Genomic DNA, 27,052 nt, shown 5'->3' with positions numbered 1-27,052 from the left:
GGTCAGCTCATTGTTACTAATAAATCTGCTTTACCTTTACTTAAGGTCTTAAACATATAACCAAGTTACCAGAGTTTTCAAAAGTTATCATGAGTCAATCAATCAGTGTTAATATTCATGTATGTGCTGACAGTCTGACACATAAGTGAGATGGTTTAGGTTCATGCTGCTTGCCATCATTACCTTGGTGTATTTTTCTTCCTCTGACACCTGTCTCCAAGTCATTCCACTGGCAACATCTTAGCTCTGTCATCACTCTGACTTTTCTGTATAGCTCAAAATCATTACTAGTTTTGTGCCATTCTCTAGAGCCAATTAATTGTCTCAAAACATCAAATTCCATTTATTTTACCTTAATTTGGGGAATTTTTTTGTTTCATTTTCCAAAGTTCTCAATGATGTGATTATATTATTGATAAAGTTGATGTTTTTTTTTAAATTAATCTGGAGACCACCTTCTATTTCTGTCATCTGTCATTGCTCTCTTCCTCAAAAGCCCTTACTCTTATTTCATAAAAGTGAGAATCTCTCAGTCAGAATACACAGAGATACCAGATTATCCTCCTTCTGAGGCTTTCACAGAACTAATCTCTGCCATAATACATACATGAAACTTACTTAAAGAACAACCCACTGTGATTATGCAAGGGATGACTCATAATGTGGTATCGAATATTTAAAAATACTTTATTTTCTATTGCATTGCTACCTTGATCCCTTTGTTACTCCTTTGTTGTTTTTTTCTGCTCCTATTCTCTCAGACTTTTGATTGCAAGCTTGTTTAGGCAGTCTTTGTCATTCACTTTGTGACTGTGTAGTACCAAGCACGATATGGTCTCAAGGAGTTTTCTATCTTAGATGTTTTTGAAAAAAAGCAGGTAAAATAACACACCAGAGCATCTCACAGATTTGGGAAAAGTTTAGCTCTGACATTAAGGGCTCTATTTGTTGGCTAACTAGGCTCAGCTCTGCAGCTTCCTTTTTGCATATTTTCAAAGATTTTCTGAGAAGTCTCCACGAAAAGGTCATCATTGCTCTAAAAACACCTACCCATTCTTCTTTTTCTTAGTGAAACAGCCTAGAAGCAAACATTTAGTCTAATGTCATTAAATGGGAGTGCAAATGTGTGGGTTTGCTTGCGGTGGGGAGGTTATTTTGGCTTTGTTGTTTTGACTTTTCTGGATAAAGTACCTGGTCCAGCCATTTACCTGGTTCCTGAATGTCAAAATCTAGTCTTGTGGAAACCTAAGAGCTGCTTTTAAGAACTCTGCTTTCTGTAAATTGGATTAGCGCCTTGCAAACCTGTTAATGGCGAGCTGGATGCTGCAATCAAGCTTGCCAAAGTCATGTTAAGGGTAAAGAGAAGACTGATTTCCTTTATAATCTCCTTTTTAATCACATTGCCACTCTTAAGCTCCCAGCTGTTCTGAAATTTCAGTCCTGTGATTTGAACATCCCCCATGGCTGTAGATGCCATAGCAATCCCACATTAACTCTAAAGAACAACAAAAACATTCTAATCAACATTTGGCTTGGTTTTTAAATGCAAACATAGCAGAGTATTTCAATCCCTACTGTAGGAGCTGGTAGTCCTTCTTGGATAGTAATTGTCTATTTACATGTAAATTTTGTGGCACTGCACTGTAGGGTGCATGCCAAGAACCAGGGTAAGAAATTTCTATGTTCACCACTTGCAGTCCCTCTGCCAAACTGAGGTCCCCTCTACTCATGGTGCATTTGTGGGAGAGCTTCTGACTTCTGACTCTAGTTTACATTTTTTATGTTGAACAGTTTAGGATGAAACAACAATCTGTATTCCCCGGCATATTATTATGTGCCAATGTCAGCAGTTTCATACTAAACTTTCACATTTTACATTTTGCCTTTGTTCTGAATCAATTTTAAAAGATTTTAAGAGAAATTAACATTTTATGGAAATAACTCTTTTTGTTTGCTGTAGTTAATAGCAAACAAGGAGTTGCACATGACAAGGACATAATATCAACTATTTGACTATCTCAAATCATGTCCTAGTGGGACATGTGATGCCATTCTTACTACTGCCACAGGATAAGAACATATGCAGCTAACAATATCTCTTTATAAATTCAGAATATTGAAGTGATTTGTTCCTCTTATTGGCACAGAGAGGCCTGAGCTTTCATGTTCAATGTATAAATCAAATGAAGACATAAAGGCATTTTTCTTTTTGGATTTAAAAGTCTCATTGTCATCAAGTGAATGAAAAGATGAAAAATGTATCTCAGAGAATACCCCACTGCAATAAATTAAGGATTTTATATATATGTGTGCAGTCAAAAGTATTTCTTCATTCCTGGTAAAATCCCAATGTGTGTTTGCTTGCTGCTTCATGCCTTCATTTAATAAATAATAATTTGAAAAGTCTTTTCTTGAAGAAACTTGGTTGATCTTTCTAAGAAGATAGTTTTATTCTTTAATAAGAATTTTATTCTTTAAGGGAAAAACACAATATAAAGGCCATGACTGAATTGGTGAGAGTAGTGATGGCTGTATTAACTCAGTGAGAATTTATCAGACAAAATCTGTACCTAACCTACAATTGTACTGATGAAAGTTAAGCATGGGTACAGAAAACTAGCAGAAAAATAAGAGATCTAGAGGCACCACTGAAGTTACCTAAATAGTTTCTACCTGCAAGTAAACAGAAATAATAAAAAAACCCACCTTTTACTTGAGGGACCCAGTCTCCTAAAGATGGCACACTTCTGCAGCACTAAAAACATTTATGGTCTTGAAGGAAAAGGAGCTCGTATATGATCACATATGACCACTAGCAGTGTGAAAAGTATGAGTTTTCACTGTAAGAATAGCTCATAGAAGCTATTCTAATATAATAAGTGATAAGATAATTGGGAAATATTTGTCAAGCATGTTGTTAAAACAGGAATTTATTTTTCAAATGAAGTGGGCCTGTAAAAAGTAAGGAATTAAAAAAAAAAGAATAAATGGGTGGAGTAATTATTAATATGAATTATGTAATTTTTATTGACAGTTACCCATGAAAGATGAGGAATTGGGGACTGCAGTAATATTTATTACATACAGAGATTACTGCAGCTCTTCCATATAGCAGTGGAAGGAGATGGAGACATAAAGAATTTCACAAAGAATGAATTTCAGAAGCTCTTGGGAAAATATTTTTACTGTTCTCCAGTGTAACCCCAAAAAAATTCAGTAACCCAGGGAGGAAATGTAGTTTTCTTAGTTGTCAGGAATGAACAATGCACATCCAGTTGTAATAGTTTTTTGGGTTTTTTAATAGTCAAGGTATTTTTAATATAGTTTTCATCATAGTTTTTGCTTAGGTTTAATTTTTTTTGATCTTGATGTGATTGAATGCATTTATAGCTCATATGAAAGTACTCGGAAGTTTACACAATTAATTAAATGTAATTGGATGCTCCTTCTTTTTCTGTATTATCCAGTTGTGAGTTTTTTCCATATTTTAAAGGCCAAGGAACTTCGAGCTTCCAGCTTTTCCTTTCCACAGAAAATTTACATTACCATGTCTGTACTATGGGGAAAATAAATGTAATACTGAGTTTGATTCATTGCAATTTGTCAATGCAATTAAAAAAAATGGAATCACTCTGATTTTTTTGGATGTGTGTTGGGACTGTGGCCAGCACAAGACATGACGAGCAGTGTAAATGATCTCTGTGGCCAGGAAGATGAAATTCAAATTTCAGCAATTGTAGCCTGACCCAAAAGTCATTTTGCCCCCTTAGGGGGAGATAGGAGTTATGTTACTGTGCTTAATGTATTTTTTTTTTTATGAGCTGAGGACCAGTTAGGTAGCATCCCTTGTGGACAGCAGAGTGAAGCACAGTAAAAGTGATGCTCTGCTGCTTGGTCAGTGTCAAATACTGTGTGCTCACCACAGAAGCGCTGTAGGAAGCAAACACCCACACTGTCATATGATCTCCTGTTGGTGGCTGCTCTGTTTGTTTTACTCTTACTAAAGGTAGTGTTGCTTCAGGGTTGGTTTATGGCACCATTCCTCATGGCAGCAATGGCACCAAGGAGCTGCAGTGCTGGTGGGGAAGGTTTTGGATGTGTCCTTTCTCCAAGGAGGATTGAGTGTTGAGGGACTGTGGAGTGTCCTGGGGGTGGGAACTCTGGGGGAGTCCATCACAGTCTCAGCTTTCATTAGTGCTGTGATCACATCACTGATTTCATCCACAGGCCACTGGTATGTCAATCATAACGGGATTTAAACACTGCACTGAACTTCTGTCTGCTTGTTGATGCTCATCTTTTCCCACTATTTCCATTGGCAGCTGTGTCAGAAGTTGTGGCAAAAGGAAATTTTAAAGAAGAGCAGAAATTTGACCGGCCTCGAGGAGGTTACAGGGCCTCTGTAAAATTTCTTAACAGACAAGATATTTAAAAAAAATGCAATAAACTTTGTGTGCATTTTATTTTGACTTCTGCTCCTATTGCTCTAGCTGAGGAAACATTTTACCATAACTTAGCAGATGTATCTGAACTCCTGTAAAGCAAAATAGGTCTTGGAGAATAATTTTCTTTATGTCAGTTCAAAGACAGTTTATTAAATTCTATGCTGTAACTATTATGGGCTTCAGGAAAGGAAAAAGTAAAACATTTGTAAAGTTAAAAAGTAGCTGTATTTAGAACTGTGAGTTTAGTGACAACAGCTGTTTGCTCTAATAATGGTGAAATGTAGGCTGCTGCATCTCTTGTGATGGGGAATTTTGTTGTTATACAGACACAAATCATGGCAGGATGCAATCATTCCTGGGATATGCTGACATATTGCAGCATGTGCATGACCACTGTTCTCAGCTGTAGTCTCTATTTGCAGTTTTTCATATAAATTGGAATTTATATCAAAGGCAGGCAGTGCAGTCAGGTACAGTGATTTTTTTTTGACCTAGATTGTTGTATGCCTATCATTAAATTGTAAACACTCTAGGAAAACCTGCGTTAGCGTGTCATTCCCATATCAGTTTATTACAGGGTAGAGAGTGGTTCTGAAATGCAGAATAGTAAAATTTAAGGTTTTGTTTGGCTTTTGTCGTATTAGGCTCTCATATTTATGTGTTACGTGGTATGTTGCAGTTATTCTTTGCTCCTTTCCTCTGCTAATGTCAGAAAAAATATACACAGTTACCAGGGGGTTAAATTCCCACTCAACAGGCATATTTTTGGTTTCTGTAAGGGAGCTGTGAGTGGAGCTCAGTGCTTTGCAGCGGAGGGCAGCACTCTGTGACAGAAGCAAGCATCCAAGAGAAACGTGGCTGGCAGCAGACATCCATGACGGGAATGAGACGCTGTACCAGCTCTTCCAGTTTCACAGGGACCTCGCGTTTTCCAGCTGTTTACCCTTGAGATGTAAAATGGCAATTTGGCATAGGCTAACAGCCCGGTGTGATGTGAGCATCTGCGTAAAAGGCTGCACATATGGAGCATGCCCAGTGGTACGAACAGCCTGTTACCCCACCCCCAGCCAATCTAGGAAGAGATGAAATGAACTTTGCACTTGCAAATGTCACTGAATACATTTTGCACAGGATTTTAAAAGGTTCTTTTACAAGCACTATTTTTAACAGCCAAATCCGCCCCCCCAAAACAGAAAGGAAAAAGCCCTAGGTATTTTTCTGTGATCGATCTCAGTTTATGATCAGCTGAAGCATCTCTCACAATATTTCCGAAGCTGGTTTTATTTTATATCATTGAAGTTGAGATTTTTGGAGGTGTTGCGGATCTTCCGGAGTTTTTTTGAATTTCTCTTTTTTTTTTTTCTTTTTTCTACTGGCATGAGAAAATTTGAGAATTTAATTGCAGTAGAATACTTGGAAACAGTGAGGCTGGAAGCTTGAAAGGCAGAGGGAAGAGAAGGAAGGCTCTCACAGCAGAGCATGGATAGGAAAGGAGCTGTGATTCTGCAGTGCTCAGTGTGCACATGTTTTATGAGATCAGTGCCGGGCGCTGCAGCTGCGGACAGTAACTGAGCTGTCTGGCTAATGAAGGCCACCTGGATCAGGCTTCTGAAAAGAGCCAAAGGAGGACGTCTGAAGAATTCTGATATCTGTGTAAGCCCTGCATTTTCCTTATCACCTTATATTGTATGTGTTTCAGAGAGGGAGAGAAAAAAGGCGATGAGGAGAGGATAGTTGTTTTCATTCTGATTCAATTACCAGAACTCTATTTTGTATGCAGGGAGATGCAGAGGGAAAGCAGAGCTGTCATTATTTATAGAGCTTTTCTGGCATTGTGGCTACTTCCATTGTGGTGATACAGGGACATGTGTTGAGTCCAGACGGATTTTATTAGTTGGAAGTTGATTTGTGGTCATTTGCATGTTTTGCTGAGGGGCAGAGATGGATACGAGCCATTTGCTGTTCTGATGGGGAAAGTGTGTCAGGTAAAGAGGCTGCCCTAAAATAAAAATGCATAGCAGAGGTTGAATCTCATAGCAGTGATATTGTGTAAGGGTAATTATTGATACTAAATTTGCATTTTGATTATAGAAAGTCTGTTTACTTGCTATTTCTGTCACTGTTTAGAGTTCTAATTTTTATGGAGCCATCCTTGAAGCTGCTGTGTGTCCTTCAGCCCTGCACTGCACCAGTGCTGTAAGTCTCCAGAGAAACTGGTTCTGCTTGCTGAAAAGCACACAAATAGGAGTGCAGAGATAGAGCAGGAAGTAAAACACTGGAGATGATACCTGCACTTTCTGAAAGTTTCCAGAAGAAAATGTTTACCTAGACATAATTTCTTCTAAGTGAATTTCCCTTTTGGGCTGTTAGTCTCCTTTCAGGGATACAGAAGTAAAAGAAAAGGTGAAGTGTATAACCACTTCTACTTTTTTTTTTTTTTTTTTTTTTTTAAACATCCAAGGAATTTGTGGCATTATTTTTCTTTTTCTTTTGCAGGGTTCGGCGGACTCCTACACCAGCCGTCCATCTGATTCAGATGTATCTCTGGAAGAAGACAGGGAAGCAGTACGGAGAGAGGCAGAGCGACAGGCCCAGGCACAGCTGGAAAAAGCCAAGGTAAGGTGGTGTTTCATGGTACAAACTCATAAAATGCTCAGCTTTGAAGCAGAGGTTGAAACTAGATAATTTTTAAGATCCATTCTAACACAACCCATTCCATGATTTTTATCATCTCATCCATTAGTGATAAAGTGTTTTTAATGTGTTAACATATGGATTATATCTCTTAGAAACATTCCAGACAGCAGTTGAAAATGTATGCTCCATGAAAAAATCACTTAGAATCAGTTTTCTGTAACAGGCACTTGACTGACTTAAGTGTTTCAGAACATTTGTATTTAAATGTGTATATTTATTCTTTTATTAAATATAAGCATTTGTAGCAGTATTGAGGGTCAATGCTATGAGTTCTTACTGAAGATGTTTCTGAAAGTTTGCTTATGGATTGCCAGGGCACTTAATGCTTTTACAGTGTCACGAATCAGCCCTCAAACATCCTGTTTATCTCCCTTCAAAGAAGGATCAGTCCCTACAAGTCATATGTAAATAGGGAGAATCTGTTACAAGGGTGTTTTTTCCTAAAGATATCACTGACTTTCTTTACAGTTTGTGTGTTAAGTGACCCCATGAGTCATTTGCTGTAGGTCTTCAGATTTATCCTCTCTCCATACTCCTGGCAGATAGTGACAGTGTAGTAAGAAAACACAAAATGAGCTTTAGGTTTTTGCTGTGTTTTAATATATTTTCCATGAGATTTATTTAGGACTGCGAAGGTTTTAGCAGTGAAAGTGATGGGCTTGTTTCTCTTCCCTCTGTGCTACATCTTTAAATACTGCACCTGTAAAAAATGTACTCATTTATTATCATTCATTTATCAGTTCATTCCAGTTTTTCTTTTTTGTATGCTACCTGCCAGGTTTAAATGTATTACTGTTTTACAATAATCTGTTTTTTGTTCTAATGTATTTAAATACACCATTGAGATTTCCCCTAGATCTACCTGATCTACATTTTCCCCTCACTTTCTCTCTGAGTCCCCTCCTCCATTTTGCCTTATTTTTTAAAATTCTTTATCTCCTTTCCATCTCCTATTCCATTTCATTCTCCAATGCCAGCTGTAACTCTGCCCATTTATGCCACCTGTTTTACAAGGGCTCTTTGGAAAATCTGTGAGTCCAGATCATTGAGCTCTGTGGCTGATGGTGTGGCGAGGACCAGCACTGTAAATAATACAGTACTATAATGCAAAAGCAGACATCTTTGTCAGGGCAGAAAACCTGAACAGGGAAGCCAAAAAATGGCTTTTTGAAAATGTAATTGTTAACCAGTATTTGTTGAGCTCCTACAGCAGCTTTTTAATAAGTTGCTGGATCCAAGTGTAGGAGATGCTGAACATCTCTTTGAAGTTGGATCTTGCTGTTCTGGGATCAGTGTAGCAGAAACTCAACAGAAGCAGCTCACTTCTTCCCTTCAGCCTTTTATCTGAGATTGCTGATTGTAGTCAGGAGTCTCAGTTTTATCAGGACTGGGTTTTGTTGGTTTGAGGTTTTTTGCTTCTGGGAAAGTTGATAAGGGCTACCCTGAAATTCAGGTGAAGTTTTGAATTTTATCAGTGAGCTCACAATCTTTAAAAGAAGTAATAGTATCTCTCAGACTAATCAGGGTAGCAGTGCAGTGCTTACTGCTGAACTGATGCATCCCTTAGCAATGAGTAAATCTATGAGAGTGTTGCTATGGGAATTTGGCTTACTGATGCTGGCTTGAATACATGGACAGCCCTTATGTAATATTCATGACCTCTAGCACAGCTGCCATTGTAGTTTGTAGAGAAACTGCTAGCAGACCTTGACTTCTAAAAGCTGTATTTCTATACATAAAACCAATGTTCCCACTCCAGCTGGCATGAAATATAGTCTCTAGGTCTGACACTGTATCAAACTGTAAGACAACTTGTGAACAGTCAAAGTAGTAAAGGCACTGCCAAAACCAACCTGCTGTAACAATGGTTATTCCAGTCACAGAAAACACAAAATTAGTTATTTAAATATTTTTTATTTTAAAATTGATTAAGGCTGGAATTAGGTTAGCATTTTTGTTTCTCTAGTCAAATGTTAAAAGGCATTCAAGGATGTAATGTATGGAAATAATTTTACGTAGAGGCTGTAACAGTCTAATATTTAGTCTAGTGCAATATTTGAATTAATACTATTAAATATACATTATGTTCAATTGGTGCTTTTGTTTGAAATAAGTGGTTAAAAATGTGTTTAAATTAAGCCCAACTCGGTAGCTGTAAAATATGACAGGGTGTGTTTTTCAGTCTTTATTGATGGTTCAGTCCTTCACCTCCCTGAAACACAGTAAAATTAAAGAAGCAGTAGCTGCTGGTGGTGCCTCCCTGCTGCTGCCAGCCCCCAGACCTGTTTGCCACAGGCTGCAGGTTTGCTGCCTGCTCCCCCAGCTGCCTCGCCTTGCCCTGACCGACTTCCAGGCAGAGCCAAGTGACAGAGCTGCTTTAACTTGTGCCTTTTCTCATCGTGAGAGGAAATGTTGATCCTTAATAAAATCATCACAAATGTATTTGTCACAGGAATTAGAAGAGGGTGACACACATGAATAATGCAGTGGTGGAGGAAAGATGATAGTGAATTAAGGATAGATAAAAAACTATTGAACTGTGTCACGCAGTTAATGAAAACAGTTAAATTACATCCATTTTCCTTTATTACAGCTAGGGAAAACACCTTAAACTGAAGATAAAAATGTAGTGATAGAGAACACAATGCCAAATTGTTAGGACAATTTTAAGATTTTTAAATTTGGATTTTTATAGTGTCTAAGTGCTTGTGTGGCATGAAGCTGGAGTGTATCCCTGCTGGCTGTCCAAACAAGGAAAATAAAAGCAAAAAAGCTTGTAAGGAAATGTTCATTCTGGCCATTTTTATGTATTTATTTATTTATTTAATACAAGCATTGCTTCTCTGGAAAATGGTTAAGCATATTTTGCTGACTCACTTTGGCATGTGACTTACTGTAAGGAAGGTGTGGCCAGAGGAGCATGTTCAGAGTCATCCAGGGACAGAAAATTAAAAGGCAGCTGATGAGGCTACCTGCTGGCCAGCAATCTACTCTTGAGGGAAACAGATCTGAAATTAAGCTGTTAAGCTTGAAGCTGAGATGAAATGTTCTTGATTAGAATAGTTTACTAATAAAAATGCAGAAAGGCTTGGAATTTTTTTTTCTTTTTTGTTGGTTGGTTTTATATAGGAAAAAAAAATCAAGGCATTGAGGGTTTCCTCAGTGTTCTCCTCACAGACCATAACATGTGCTGAGTCTAGGATAGAGAGGACATGTGTTGTGGCCAGGTAGGGTATGCTAACAGTATCCAAATCTAAGGGCTTCTGGTGGTACTTTTCTGAGTTTCCTATTTTTACAAAAACATGAATCTGCAGCATTAACAAGCCAAAAAATAATGGCATCAATTTTGTTTAGCACTAATAATTTAAAAATTGTCATTGCTACAGTCCAAAAAGCTTTTTAGTTGTTGAAGGATGATGATTCAAAATAAATTACAGTGAGTAAAGTGGGGGTTTTGTCCATTCCTTGCAAGTATTTAATTAAATATTCCTTAAAATATTGCACGAAGTGAGAGGAATGAGATCAAAGGAAAACTGAAGTGCAAGTAATAGTAGTAGTAGTAATAATAATAATAATAATAATAATAATAATAATAGTAATCCAGTACTAATTGAGCTAAATTTTGTACTTTAGAAAGGTGACTTCAGGAATTTTTGGCCTTCTCCAGGGCTGGTAAAATCAATTTAAATATTGCATTGATTTTTTTTTGCCACAAGTACTTAATATATTTTGAGTCTAGTTTTTGACTGAGATAGACTTAGTCAGATGTTCTGTAAACCTTTCTTCTCTTCTGCTAAAGTAGCTTCTTTCTTCAGTCTCTTCAGATTTTTGTATTTTGCCTTTTTTCTTCCCATAGCTTTAGAGCTCCTTATTCAGAAACAGTTTCAACAGAGATTTATAGAATATTTTCTATAGAGCATTTTAGAAAATGATTTTTTTTTTCAATTATTTCTGTTACATTGGGTACTGAAAGTGCCAGCTAATAATTCAGGTTCTGTTTCTCACCTGGGACAGCTCTTTGTTTTCTGTTAAGGATTATTCTCAACATCCTGTGGTCCTAAATCTTCTTAAATGACTGTCAAAATCAGACCATGGCCTTTGAGAAGTAATTGTGCTCATAATAGGAAATCTCAATTCCCCTCGACTCTGCTTTCTTTTCACTCCACCTCATGCTCCACTGCTAGCATCCTTTTAGGAGTTTGTAAAAATTTGAAACTTATGTAGTTTTATTTTTAAATGCTGTTAAAATATTTTTTATGTTAAGATGGTGAACCACTGTAATTTTGATACTAAATGTCGCTTTTCTGGGTCTGCAGCAATGATATAAGCTGTCACATTTTGCTTTTTTTATGTGTGCTGTAGTAGTGGTGATGGCTTGTGACTGTGAGTAATAATGCAATGTCATAAATGTAATGCATTGCCTCCATGCATGGTTTGGGGACCACAGCTTTGAAATGTGTAGCAGGCTGGGATAATGCCTACATTGCTCTGCGAGGCTGAGGGCATGAAAAAGATTGTCAGATGTAATTATCCAGTGCAGTGTGCTGAGACTAGTTATTTGAGTATTTATTCACTCTCAGGCAGGTTTCACAGACTCAGAATGACCCTTTGCAGCTAGCAGGCAGCTGCACAGCTAGCTGAGGTATGTCTACTGAAGCTGCAGTAGCATTTTTGACAAGCCAGAAGTGCCCATCTCCTTGATGTGCATCCTTATATTATGTCAGCTTGTTCCCTCATGGACATTCTTCCTATTTTCTCTCAATTACTAGAACGTCATGGTGCTGAGCAGCACACAAAGCTCTAGCAACACGGCATAGTACTGTTAGCTGTTGTGTTTGGTAGCATCTTTTTCATTGATTTCTTCTCCTTTGCCCTTTTGTTTTAGAATATTTTTATTGCATGTAATCATTTAGATCACTAATGTTGTGTGTTGTAGATGGTGAGATCATGTTAGAGGAGGCACAGTGGTCTAGCTGGAAAAAGAATTGTTGGTCCCAAAGTACAGTTGCAAATCTGGTTGTTGCTTAGCTGCGAGTTCTGCATTACTGGATCTGCTCAAATTGGGTTACAGATACTCTTTTTCTTCATTTTCTTCATTAATTGCTGCTGTTTTTTCTTAGGAGTATTACACTGGGATATAAAGCAGCTTCCTTCATACTGTCTGTGACCTATAGTTTTTTCTTGTGTGTATTCATGGTCTATTTTGTCTTCAATTGAAGTGTATCTACTTGTTCTACACTAATGCCTTCTCTTATATTGGTTGTTTCCCTGAACAGTTTATCCCTTCTTACCATTGGGCTGCATTGTTGGGGGCTGGAATTCTTTCTTCCAGTATGGTCTCACATAACCTGGAATCAAATGTCCCAGAGACAGTTCTGTCTCTAATTTGAAGACATCTGTCATCTCCTGTTCATACCTTGATTAGAGTGATGAAATATGTTTACTAAGTAGCATTTCTTCTTCGGCTTCTTGGGTTTGAGTAGAAAAAACGAGTGCAGGGATATTAACAGCCTACATTTATATACCTAGCTGTAGATACTTTAGTATCCTGGCTTTCCTTACATTATAAGGAAAAGAGATAAATTTTCCTCAAGGAATGGATGCCAGCATTTTGAGGTTCTGAGGACAGCCATAGCTCTTCTGCCTGCTCTTTTACCTGCTGCTTTTACATGAGCCTGCTCCCTTGGTGAGATGTCTTTGTTATGACTTGTTCTGTGTGGTTACATTACCACATAAAGGGCAGCAATGCCAGTAGTACTTTGTGTAAAACTAAATAATTTCTTTATTAAGAGCAGTGTGAAAGAAGTATTTTAAAACTAAAGTAGGTGTTGTAAGCCAGGTGCAAACACCCTCACCTGGATGTTTTTCTGCTCCTGTCCCACAGGTCACTGGCACACCCAGCCAGTGAACTGTCAGCCTCTGCCTCAGGCTGGTACTGCACAGCAGAAATTCCTGAACCCTCATTAGCCTGCATCCCACCTTTGGCTGCTGAACCAAGCTGCAGATAAAGTGTGCTCAGGCCAGCCTTCCCTGTGGCTTGGGGATGATGGGTCTGATGCTCATGTGGGGGTCAGCAGAAGCTGCTGAGTGTCATGGCAATCATACAAGAGGATGAGAAGTGGCCTTGGGGGTGTTCTCTGTGACTGGTGGGGAGTGAGGGTGGGGTGGGAAAGCAGGAATTAAGGTGTGTCTTTGCAGGCTGCTCAGGCTGGTACCGTGGTGAGCAGTTTCACTGCTATCCGATAGAGGTAGATGCTGCTGCTTGCTCTAAGCAAAGCAACTTCCACTTAAGACGTGTGACCCGGTTCCTTCATTTTCTTGAGGTTTATAGGGTCTGATTTACTTTGTCCAACATCCAAGACAGTAAGACACTGTAATCCAGAAGTTCATTTTTATCAGCAGCTGCTCTACCTTTCAGATGTTTTAATGGTTAAAATATGATCTTTCTACTTAAAAGGGAATAATGATTCAAATGTAGAGGGGAAGGTAAGATTTCAGGGCTCAAGCCATTGTTAAAAGTAGCTACAATGTGTGTGATGTTTGAATATAAATGTCTGTGGTTCTGGACCTCTGACCCTGAGATCAGTTCAGTTGGTCAGAGCACAGTGCTAATAGTGGGCTATTTATTAAGATCCTTGTGGGTCCCTTCCAACTCCAAACATCCTGTGGATCTGTAAACAGGAGCATAAAGGAGTTGTTAAAGGAAGACATGCACATGTCATTATATCTGTGTGGGCTTATACGTGTATATGTGTGCATTATATATATTCATATATCCATTTCATCCTTGTGCATTTATGAATATACCTTTGCTTATATGGCTGCATGATTAGATAACTATCACTGGTGACTTGAACTGGCCATTTCTATTCTACAGCTGTACAACTTTCTGTTGTAAAATGGTTGGCTTGTATGCAAGGAGAACTGTTGTACCAAAGCATTAACTTGTGCAAAAATTCAAAGGTTTTGTTGGAGAACAAAGTTATCCTGTGATCAGAGCTGGTAATGGACTGTCATGGGGATTTGGAAGCAGGAATGAGTTGGAGTAAGGACTTCAGTGCAGACAATGAGTGTCTTGCCTTGCAGAAGTGCCCCAGGTCACACTGACACATATGATGTGGCACAGTGCCTTGGAGAAAAAGTTGTTTGGACAACAAAGCCCTGTGCTTTTTGCTTCCTGTGCTGAAGGGACTATTTTCCAACCAATTCAGGAGCTAACATGATTTCTGTTGGAGCAGACACCTGGCTAATGTGTATTATTATGCAGAGCAGTACTTGTCATCTGCAGTGAAAACAAACCTCCAGACAGTTCTTGAGTCCTTGGCAAAGATCTGAATCCCTTTCTAACCCAACCTCCCAAAAAATAGAAGAAAAAAAATCAACAAGTATCTATAATTTTGGCTAGATATATATAATCAGAAAAAAATGAAAGGAAGCTTCACAAATAATCTCTTTTTTTCATCATAATTGCAGCTTGTTTTATAAAATTACATGCAAGATGCCAAGGAGTTCTAACTATAGGTAGCATTAAAGTGCTTTGATACAAAATTAGACTGACATTAGATGCCAATACTAAAGTGTTTCCTTGGGAAAATTTAGTATAGGTTACATAAACTAGTCACTGGTTGTATAAAACTTAAAAAAGTCACTAGGAACTAAAAGTAGTACTGTAATACCTGGGCAAAGGATACTCTGTATTTCCACGTTAGGAACATTTTAAGTGCAAAACTCAGCTCAAACTATGAAGAGTGTCTAGATTCTGCGTAATTCAGAGTATTAGAGAAATTATTTGAAAATTAAGATTCAGAGAAATCTCACTGATGCTTTTCTGCTGATGTTCTGGATATTTTCTGGATATGTTTCTGCCATCTTTTTGTCTGTATTCTGTGTAAAGCCAGTGCATATCCTAGAGCAGAAAACTTCCCCTAACATTCACCTCTGGACCCTGCAGAAAGCTCTGAACATTTCCTCTGTGTGTTAACCTCCAATCCTGCTTTACCATTTTCCTCCAGGATTTCATAACCACATGAGTTGTATTCCCAAATTAAATACGATAAACATTCTATTTTGTACTCCTAAAATGATCAGTCCTGAGGTAAAATGTATATACTGAGATGCATTTTAGACTGTCACAAAACATCAAAGATTAAAGAGACATTTATCCTTTGTGAAAGTGTAGATAAGCATTTTACCCTTCTCCTTTCATTTTTGTCATGGAAATGTCACCAATGGGCTTTAGTCCTGTAACTTTCACAACTTCCTGGTTTTATTTTTACTTCCTCGATTGAAAAAGTTCAGCTCTAATAACAAGTAAGCAAGCAAGCAAATACTTTCATTGAACCTGATATGAAATCTTAACATTTAAGTTTCAATTGGTATTCTCTAGCTTTAGATGAGATAGTAATCACTGAAATATTACTTCTTGGAGATACTTTTTTAAATGCTTTCTTCTCCTTGCTAAATAGCTAGAGGGTGACATTTAAATCCTATTATATTGTTAGCAAGACCTGAAAACAGTATCTGTTTTAAAAAATGATTCAATGTCAAGCAGTACAATGATGCAGAAAATTCAGATTAATATTGTTGCAGACAATCCAAGGGTTTCTCCTATTTTTTAAAATTTATTTTTTTTACTGTCTCCAGCTTTACTTTTCTTAATAATCTCCCTGCCCAGAATTGGGTGATTTTAGCATACTGTAATCTTGATATTAATTTTTAGGCTATTCAAGTGGTTGCCTGTCATAACTGACATTAAAATAAGAAGTTCTCATTAAATTATTCTTTGAATTAAGACTTCTCCTTGCTTGTTGGTATGTAAATATGTGAGTTAAATACATGTTCATGAGATTGCCCTTTAATATGATTTTGGAAATTTTATCATATAAGATACATATTTTCAAGGTGATTTGTTATTTACATCTAGAATACAGAATCCAGTTTGAATATTGATGTTTTATTTTCAGTATTTTGAACAAATCTGCATTTGACAGGTATGGAAAGCAGGGATGCACCCCATGGTTTTAGTTTTGTTGTGCAAATATGCTTGTGTTTTTGAACTGCAAGTCATTCTTTTTCAGTGACTGAAGGAAAAGCCAAGGGAAAAAACAACTTGAAAGGAAAGATGAAGGATCAGACTGCAACTGCTTTGATTATTTTGACTGGAGATGTCAGATTGTTGAAGTGAGAGAAGAGATGCGCCTGCTGCTTTTTGGCTCTATCCATTTGGCCAATTTCTTAAAAATGAATTTTAAGTTTTTTTTTTATTGTAATATTTCAGTTGGGGTAAAACATGTCAACACAAAGCACCTGGGGTTATTCTGTGTCCCTATCACCTCTGTCTGTCATAGGAGAAACACTTCCTCACTGAAGTGAAAATGAGAAGTGCTGGGAACCTGCCATCTTGTAAATCGGCTGTGCACATTGCTTTTAATAATCAGCAGTAATAAATGGCAGGAATTGGAAAGGAAAATCTGTTTCTGGCTTTCAGAAGCAGTCAGATTACAGATGAATGTATCCTTCCCAGAGGAGCTCTAAGGGAACATGCTACATTTATCCCAGCTCTCTCCTTATTTTGACCCTTTTATTCCCTTTTTGCAACAAGGCATGTGGTTCACTCACAAAACACACATTTCCTTGCATTCTGCCCTGATGTCTCCTGGTAGTTTAATCCAACTGAGATATAACACAGGCCCAGCATGGAAGTTCTCAGCTGTGCTGCCTTTATAGTAGCCCTGGCATGTTCAGTGGACCTGTTCAGCTGGGGTTAAGCATAGTCCTGCCTCATCCAGCTGCCTTCCAAGGGCTTGAGCTGCCTTCTGCAGATACAAGGATGTGACATTTCCTGGCAGGAACGTGAGGAAGAGGAGTGTTTTCTGTACCTGTCCCCATTCAACTGGCACTGACCAGGGGAACCCCAATAATTCCAGCTGCCTGTGCCAAAGGAGATGGGTGTTTTCCTCTGGAAAGGTGAAGAAAGACACAGCTGTGCTGGTGTATATGGCTGTATACACGTGAACTCTAATCAAACTCTTCCTTTTTTCTCAAAAAGGAAGAGGTTCCTTACTCCTAGATTTAAACTCAACATAAAATTGCAGTGTTAAATCAGTGTAATCCATATCCACCCTGTTTGCTTTCCAGAGCAAGAGCTTGTCTTGGCATTGTGCTCAGTGCTGGGTAAAATCTCCAAGAGAAGCTCTCAGTCCAGGAGCTTCTCTTGGAAGCCTGTGTTTGCAGTAGAGGCCTGAGGACAAAGGGAGGTTTGGAAAGGATAAAGGGGCAAAAGTGGAAAGGAATTTGGAATTCTGGAAAGAAATAGACACTGTGTGGATTGACTCACACAGCCTTGTTATGTGATTCAGCTTGAAGAAAATTCAATAGGAAGGATAAACAGGAGCTTGATTTGGCATTCTTGAGCAGGTTTGAAAGATTCAACTTCTACCTTGTATTTCTCAGACTTGACAGTATTTCCCATGCACCCTTAGACTGTGCTGTGTTTCCCTGGCAGCACAATTTCATGGCAGTGCCTTTGGCTCAAAGCATTGTTTTGAGAAGTTTCCATCTGCAGCTGCTCAGTTCATTTGTTTCAGGAGGGTAATTTTGAAGCCAGCGTAGTTAGGCCCAGTGTGCACAGTGCAGCCTTGCTGTGCTATGGGGAGCGCTCCAAACCACAAGACTGGAAATGTGAGTTGAAAAGTATGGTTTTCAGCTGAGAAATCCACCTTCTCCCGTGTGAGTTGGGATCTCCCTCTTAACCTGCTGCTGGTGACAGTTTCTGATACAGCAGCACATGCTGCTGGGTGTTTGTTTACCAGTTGCAGTGAATTGGTTACTGTTAAGGACTTTCCTTCAGAAGATGTCTGATGTGAACAGGGACGTGGTTACACACTTGCAGCTTAATTCCCAGAAAATGAGCAAGACATAAAAGGTCATAAAGCAATGTACCTGCTTTATCTGCTTCATTCTGTCATGAGTGGACAAGGTCTTATTATGGTCCCGAAAATTACATTTCAGTGTTTCTTCCTGAATGCCCTCGCAAACTCAGTAAAAATTTTGTCTAATGCAGTCTGGTAGATAGTTTTGTTCCAACAGTCAGAAGTAAAACTACATTTTCTCCTTAAACTTTAGTGTATGTTTCAGCAATTTCACTCTATTTATGAGCAATAGGATCTCTGATATTTCTGTAGGACTGTTACACACTAAGACAGGAATGAAGACAACCATAATTCAACAGCTGGAATATATAATATAGTTGCCATCCTGCATGTATCATTCATGTCATCAGGAGGACAGTTGTAATAGCTTTTTCTGAATTTTGTTCACACTGGGTTCTTGAAGCTATGTTCATTAATTCTAGACACCATGAATATCTGCTCTTGTACATGACTTCCTACAGAGTGTCCCTGGGTGTTTTAATGCTGACTTGAAGTTGTCACCACAGTGATCTGGTGACATGAAAGACCCCCCACACTACACGTAATAAACCATACCCACTCTTTAATGAGAGCCTGGAACTGCAGAGATGAAAGGCCGCTAAATGTGCTATAAGTGTATCTGGTTCTCAGATATTTATATGAAACAAAAATTCATCACATGTGTATCAGTAGTATAAATTTTATTATTTGTCAACACAGAAACACTTCTTTTGAAGAATCTATAAAAAAAATTGATGCCTAACTGATACTGTCAAGTTTATGTATCTGTACAAACCAAAATGACTTCAAGTCCTACATTCATTTCTTTGAAGTGGTCATAAAGCATGTATTTGTTTTGTGAGGTAGTTAATTTAGGTGCTTATACAGAGTATTCAGTGTCAATAATGCTATGATGTCTGTTCAGATTCTATTTATCTTTATAGCACCAAGATCTAAATATAATAAAAGAATACTATGTTAATTCTTAAAAAAAACAAAACAAAACAAAAAAAACCCCAAAAAGGTGGTGCTTTTCATCAATAAGTCCATTTCTTTTCAGGAATTTCTATAAACCAAAGGTAATACAGGAACCAACATGTCAAAACCCACAAACTATTTTCTTCCCTGTTAAAACTATTTGTGTTGAATAATTTAGGCAGAAGTAAAAGATATCAATGGCAAAATGCACATAAGGATTTATGTGGCATTAATACAGCTGGAAAAAAATTCATGTACTGATCCCTCTTTCAGAAGAAGTATCTAAGCATTTGAGAGATATATGTGACACTAAGGTTGGATACCATTCTTCTTGATTTATATCAAGAAATAGTTTCTTTTGCTCCAGTTTTTTTTCCCTGTCTTCTTATGGAGGTGAAAGTTTAGAGGCGATAAAAGTGGAGGAAGGTCTTATAAAATCAGTTAAATCTGGTAATGCTCTTTCTTCAGTGAATGAACTCTGAATGGAAACAGAAGATAATATAGTATTTTGGGACAGTTCAGAATGTGCCGTTTGAATTTAACTTCTAAATTAAGCAGTTAATCGGGGTCTAAGAGCATATATTTATATTATTCAGGGAATATAAATTTAATTGATCAATCTTGTCAAATGTATTGGTTCTCAGAGAGTCAAAATACATTTTTGTAGAGTTTTTTAATTTTTTTAGAATTCTAAATGTTAAAAAAGTATTTTTTTACTTCTCATTATTGTAGATTTTTGCTTAAATAACATCTCTCAAAGTTATTTTCTAATAGCTTTTTCAGTACATTCAATATCTTTGTGACTGATTCTTCACATTTTACATATAAAGTTTGAGATTTTTAGTAAAGTATGAGGTCTTTGATACAGTAAAAGGAAGATAAATTGTTGAAGACTCAGCAAATTAAGTATATTATTTCTCCTAGCAAATGTTGAGTAGCTGCTGTGTGTTGCTTTAGCTGCTCTGAGGACAGAAACAGCTTTAGCAAATATTGGGCCTGTGTGAAATCAGTATCTAGTAGGCATATGAGAGAAACCTTATGCAGAGGTGGGGGATGCACATGTTCTTGCATAACACAGTCAAATTTAGCAGTCACTTGAATAACACCCAAAGAAATTTCATGCTGGAGAGTAAGGCTTCTCTAATTAGCTGTAAAAGGCCAAGTGATGGGTGCTAAACACTTTATTATAGCAGTAAAAACCTCTGCTGTAAAGCTTCTGTCACTGTCATATGTGTGGAACTGCTGGGTGTGGTGGTCAGTGGTGTTACAGAAAACATTGTGAAAAGCATCATAGTAAACTACTGCTTGAGGTTCACTGCACATTCTCTGAGGCACTCTTTATTTGCAAAAAGTTATTTCATTTTGGAAGGGGGCAGAGAAAATAAAATCTCTCAAATCTTTAAGCATTCTGCAGATGTTTCTGATCCTTTTGTTTGCTTCTGAAGCCCAACACACACTTCCTCAGTGTGTCCCTTCCATAATGGCCAACAGAATCTTTAACACCAGATTCTCCTGCAGTCTGTTTTTGGAGGTAGAAAATATTTAAATTACTTCCACTCTCTGACCAATGGCTCAAACATTTCACATCCTTGCTAAAAGCCAAACCTGGCTGGCCTGGAAAGTGAATGGTGCTGAAACCCATAATGACATTGTCTTGCTCCAAGTATCTGTTTTGAGGCCTAGTTTTAGCCCCAGTAAAGGGTGAATTTCTTGGATTAGCTTCATTACACACACACAAAAAAAAATATTAATAGATCTATTTAGTAACACATACACCACATTTAAATCATTAATTCCTCCCAGGGTCAAATTAGATAAGTATATTTTAATGTCATTCTAGAACTTTAAAAAAAAGTGTTATATATTAAATGGACCCTAAATCTCTCCTGCTTCCTCTGAAGCTGAGAGGAGGTAGGCTGCATGTGCAGAAATTCAGTTTTGAGCAACATTTTGTTTACTGTTGAATCTTTAAATTGAAATATGAATTCTATATTCAAGTTTTGGCTTAGTCATTATATTTAGCCTAGTTAAAGTAGAAGTTAGCAGATAGGCTTTTAATTTTTTTTTTTAATTACTCTGATCAGTTTAGAATGTCTGTCAAGGCAGGTACTTATTACATGTATAATGTATGTATGCAAATAGGAGATACAGGTAAAAAAATAAACCTGCACTGACTGTGAAAGAATCTGTTTGTTTTTTACTAGGCTGCAGCAAATTTCTGCATGTTAAATAGTGAAAGAAAGTCTTTCAACTTCAAGTCAAAATGTATCCATGAAGTTAAGTGCTTTTATCCCACAGTTACTTGAAGAAAGACATGAATCATCAACTAAATAAAGTTTACATTTTAAATAGGAACATATTCCAATATTCTAAATATACTGTATTTAAACATGTTTCTAAGCAGAATTAATTTACAGTTATTTTTGTTTCCTGTGGGACTACACTAATCAGTTAGTGATGTAAAAATTAACAATTTATTATAGATGAATGCTGTGATCCAGCTCTCTTGCTGGAATAGCTATTATGTGACTGCATAGTGAGAATGTTGGCTGAAAGGAATTGAAAATATGCTTAATGCCATGTCTGAAGGTCATTATGAATTAGGGCTCAATTTCATTATTAAAATACCCTTGAGAGTACATTGTTAAAGATTTCTGCTTCACTTCATAAATAATAAGTACATGACATCTGATCCAGGACCATTCATCTCACCTCTGTATTTCTCAAAAAGGGGCTTTATAGAGTGGATATCTACTTTATATTTAAATGTAAGTTGACTAGTCCTGATTTTCTCAAATGCAAGGTTTGTATAGATTTCATTAGAACAGAGGACTGCATCCAAATCAACACCTTGTAGGACAACTGCAACAGCTCTGGATGGTCCTGGTTTTACCCTCATTTTCTCAATCCCTCTCTTACTCTCTTCAGATTTCTAATTCTTTCCTTCCCCTTTTCATCAGCTTCTCCTTGTTAGTCATGATGATGAGGTGTGCAGTCCCAGGGCATCCTGCTCCTTTCCTTCCTGCTTGGCTGGAGCATCTCTGCAGGCAGACAGTGGTGCAGGGGACGAGGAGGGGCTGGGAGCTGCTGCCTGTCATGTGGGAAGATGGGGCACCAGCATCACTGGTGTCATTCTTGGAAATCTTGAAAGCTCCCTCTTGTTTAAAGAAGATAGATGAAATTATAAGGGGAGGCTAAGACTTGCTTTGCAGAAATTTCTTCATCACCAGTAGCTGGCTCCTCAGCTATGGAAATAAAACCAGCTGTGTAGACAGCACACATAATCTATCCATCATTGTCTAATCTAGTAGCTGGTGTCTTTCTGGAATGTCTTTATTCACATCTTTGCCAAGCAATTTGCCAGTTTGGTAAAATTCTCAATGCCAGAATTAAACTGACTTGAGGGAAGCAGAAACTTTCTTCTTTTTACCAGCAGTGAGAAAAAGGATTGTTAAACACGTGATTTCTTTCCAAGTGCAACTTGTATGATTTCCTTACAGTTCTTTGGTGACCTGTTCTTTTGTATTCTCATCAGGAATAGAGCATTTAATCCCTTCCATTTCCTTTTTAGTATATTGGGGGTTTTGGGGTTTTTTTTGGAAGTTAGTTGGCTTTTTAAATAATCCTATTATGTGTCCGACATTTTTCCTCTCCTGGAAAACAATCACCTAGTCCACAGAATGAGAGTAGTATTGCTATTGCTGCTTGGTTCCATGTTTCTTTGTTTGTTGGCTTCCTTAATCTTGAAACTTTTCTTCCTGTACAGTTTGTGTGTTGTGATTACAAAGACTGTGAGGTATGTGCAATATTGGTAAATGAAGTAGTCTAGTCATTAAGTATCTATCAGATAGAATAGGACATCTCTGTAGCTGGCACGTTTTTAATTAATGTGTTCTATTGGTCTGATGGAAAAACACAGTCAAGTTGACACTTCTGATATTAAAAGTGTGGTTTACCATTGCAAATAACTCCATCACATTCATCTCTATTGCATTTGCTTTCCTCACAGTAATTTTCCCTTTTCAAGCTTCCTTTGCTTATGTTTGTTTATGTTGGAGGAACACTGTCTTTCCATAGAAAAGAAGGTGCAATGGTTGCATATCTAATGGAATGTGAGGTATTAAACTGTTCATGCATTGAGCATATTTTATAGGTATTATTTAAAGATTACTGGGTAACAGTGAGAAATATTTCATATTTTCACACCCTATTTATTGGTTGGATCTCTGAGCTTCCCAAGGTACTCCACTCTCCACTTTGCTTTCCTCCACTCTAACCACCAAATACATTCTGCATGATCACATGGTGTTTGGCACCAGGTTGCAGATCAGGAGCGCCCTGAAGGGACCTTCACTGTTCTGTGGCAGAGAATTTGCAAACATTAATTTGGGAGGGACTCTGATTTTATAGCCCCCAGCATTATATATGGAAAGGATACTCTTGAATTCTGGATGTGGCTCTAACTTTATTCTCCTTCTGTTTGGGAACATTTGGTACTTTCAAAGGCTGAAACCAGCTCTTGGCAGTGTAAAACTGAACAATATTTAACCCAAAAGATTCCTCTTATCCTTTTTCTTACCAGACATGCAAGCATGCAAATGAGAGAAAAAAATCAATGTCTAAATCTGATTAATAAGATTTATAGTTCTGCATAAGCAGAATATTTTACAAGTTTTACCCTACAGCATTGCTTAGTTTGAAAATCAGGGAGACCAAGGAGAAGATTAACTGCAAAATCAGCTTGGAAAAAAATCAGCATTTCAAACTTAATTTTTATAAAAGAAAACAGAATACAGGTACAGCTTAAGTGGTACAGGAATGGTTGTGTCTGTGCCTGGTGCATTGCATTTATTTTGCATTTATACTGTGCTTTAAAAAGTATAATAAGTGAAATTTTAATAATTATCCCATATTTCTACAAATATTTTTTTCTCTATACAACAGAAAAACATAAGTATAACCCCAGCATACTTTGGTTTTGGTTTATTTATTAATTTTAGTAATAAAAAAAGTTAATTCATTTGCGATTTTTGAAAGGAGCAGAATGAAGAGAGGAGAAATATGATACTGAAGATATTTGGCTGGATGCTCCTTTGACATTTTTGAATCAAAAATCTAAGTGATGTGGAAAACAACCATGATTAAATGCTGTCTATTCATCCAGCTAAGTGTTTTTTTTAATTTTTTTTAATATTTTTGAGGAGGCAAAAACCTTTGAGCTTTTTCTGTTGTAGTTGGTAGGGAAAATGAGCCAAATTCTGTGTTTACCTTATAAACATCAGCGTGTTTGATTTGGGGAGGTTGAAGTCTTGGGAGAAGATTTGTTGTATCATTACCGGGTTTTTACTCATAAAAGGAATGGACAAAAGCAAGCTCTTTATATGGAAAGCCAGGATTTTATTGTTAGTTTAATCAAAGAACTGTTATTCCAATTTCAATAGTATAGAATTATATGCAATAAGAAGGATATACACACAGACTTTCTGGTATTTTCCTAAGGTCAGTGGCAGCTGTGATTAGGGTGGGGCTTCAGGGAGTCATCACAGCATCCTTACTGGTGGTTTCTTCCTCTTCTGTATAAGATCCACCATGAATTGTTCTTACCTGTTTGTCAGCATGCTTTGGAGCTTGCACTGGGCTTTAATTCTCCATTACAGCTGTTGCTGCTGAGTGTGGTGTGCTTTATGTGTGCTGATAAGGGTTCTTTGTTCTCTTTCTATCCCTAACACTGTTTATACCCAGTGCCTGAATTGGACTTGTTTAATGGCCAGTCTTAGAGCACTGCACAGGTTGCTTTTAGCCCTTGGGCCTTTTATTGTGGGGGCACAGAGAGTCCATTCCACACATTATTTATTATTTGTGTAATATACCCAGTAGGTGTTACACAACACAGTTGTGCAGAGCAAAGCAAAAGGCAAAGCAAAGTGTGTGCTGGTTGCTGGGACTTGGGTAATTCCTGATAGGAGCAAGTCTCCTGGCAGGGAAGCACAAGACCCTCAAATCTGTGGTGTTAATATAACTATAGGTTTGTGGCCTGTCACAAGAGACAGCAGCACTTTATTTCTTTATCTGCAAGGCCTGCTGAATTTTGATGTTTATATGCTCCCTCATTTGCAGTTGGCACTTCTTGCCTCTTTCTCTGTGAGCCTTTGAAAGATTTGCAGAGATACTAGAGAGGCACCATGACAGCACCGAGGGCTGAGGGGCTGGGCAGAGTTTTACTCAGTTAATACACAGTTAGCAGGAGAAGGGAGAGAGGATGAGGTGAGAGTTTAAGATTAACACCAAAAATAATATCTTTTAAGTGTGCTCCCAAGTTTCTGAGCCTTTAGGCAACATTTGGGATATATTTTCAAGTCTTCTTTTACATTTGTAAGGACTAAAATATAACCCTTCTTTTATTTTTATAATGACAGTTTGTATTGTAACTAAATTACAAAATTTTAAACCAATGGATTTAAAGAGTAAGAACCAAATAATCCAAGACTTTAAAATTATGCATATTGGCTACACCAGCTGCTTGCTTTCATAAAGTCATTAACTGATGGGGAGGCAAGAAAAGTGGATGTGCCTTGTTTCACCTTTGAAAACTGTCCCCGAGTGCATGTGGCCATCTGGGCTCCTCTGCTTCTACAGTTCAAATCCTCTTTTCTGAACAATTTCAGCAAGTAACCTAGATACTCCAGCACATTACTGCTTTCATGATTTCTGAGAATTAATGGAAACAGTGACAACAGGTGAAATGTGATTAGTGACATTTAGGAAGTTGATAGTATCTATCGCAAATATTTTTGTGGCAAAGACTATACAGAGCCTCATTTTCATTTATTTTTTTTTTTCTGAAATGAGTTTGTATCTCTGAAAACATTCTAGAATGCATCTTTAAAAGAGGCAAATGCATGGAAAGGAGACTTCCATTTATCAAGAAGAAAATGAAAATTAGTTTTGAGTTTGCTCTCCAGTTGGGAGTTTGCTCTCCAGTTGTGAGCAGCTTTAGCATTGTCTGTCCAGAAATTTCTGCAAAATTTGTGTGGAAAAGCTTACAGAAAAGCCATATAGCATATAGATTTAGTCACTGCTGTCAAATTTCTATATTTAATCAAGAGTTATTATAGAAATATTCCTTTTAAAGTAATAACAGTGTCACATGAGGATTATCTCAGAGGACTGTTTGTATCTCTTATGGTTATGACCTAAATTATCTATATTTAGAGCACATCATAGATCTGAATACCTGTGACTTCACATTTTGTACTGTGAATTTCAAGGTTTACTCAGTCATGAATGCATTCAGGTAGCAATATAAACTTCTTTATTATGGCATTTTAGATCTGTGCAATTGTTTTCCGTGGTAAAAGGCTCCCATTTTTTAACCTGGTTACACAGCAGAGGAAGAACAAAGAAAAACTCTTTGCCATGGTGTTAGTCTATGCTCACATGCATTATTCTATTCAGAATTTACTGTGCTGGTAATTTTGTATTTTTAAAGAGGAGATTTACCATTTCCTCCTTGAAAGTTGTGTTACTCAGGATTTTTGTCTTGCCAACTTCTCATTTGAGACTGGTTCTTCAATGTGATATTCTTTGCACTTGGAAGTTTTATTTGTGATTTCTTAATTACGCTTTGTGATGCTTGGTCATTTTTTTGTCCAGACTAATGTCAAATGAAAGGCAATTTGTGATTATTGCATAAAAGGAATGGCCTTCACAATTGATAGATTTATCATATTTGCAAAGGTTACTAATGGAAATAACAGCATTGAATGGAGGACAGTAACCCTGCTAAATGGGAATTGATCATATAGTCATGTATTTGGATAGCTAATTGAAATTCAAGAATCTTGTATTAAATGCAAAATTATTACTGGTAAATTAATGCAATGAAAAAAAGAGGGATTTTCTGGTTTGAGCACTCCTGTTGCATTGTCACATCTTTGTAAAGCCTATTTTTATTTTAAATTGGCAATAAAGATTATTTCAAAGCAGCTGGTTTATCATACTTTGAAGATAGTCAATTTGTTA

The 27,052-nt window shown here is 37.3% G+C and overlaps 1 protein-coding gene across 10 annotated transcripts in view; it reads left to right on the top strand.

Moving 5' to 3' along the window:
* The window catches only part of CACNB2 (calcium voltage-gated channel auxiliary subunit beta 2), a 238,149-nt gene that overhangs the window by 152,775 nt on the left and 58,322 nt on the right, over positions 1 to 27,052 (top strand). For 8 of the 10 annotated variants that reach the window (XM_079301733.1, XM_079301731.1, XM_079301732.1 and 5 more), the window contains one exon: positions 6,942 to 7,061. In XM_079301733.1, coding sequence (XP_079157859.1) covers positions 6,942 to 7,061 — 120 coding nt within the window. Of the gene's footprint in view, positions 1 to 5,521; positions 6,099 to 6,941; positions 7,062 to 27,052 lie in introns of those variants that run through there. The other 2 variants (XM_079301735.1, XM_079301734.1) reach the window with 1 other exon arrangement.

The sequence above is a fragment of the Erithacus rubecula genome (assembly GCF_903797595.1).
Source record: "Erithacus rubecula genome assembly, chromosome: 3".
NCBI classification, from domain to species: Eukaryota; Metazoa; Chordata; class Aves; order Passeriformes; family Muscicapidae; genus Erithacus; species Erithacus rubecula.
The sequence above is the reverse complement of the archived record's forward strand: the minus strand, read 5'-3'. Positions and strand labels throughout refer to the sequence as shown.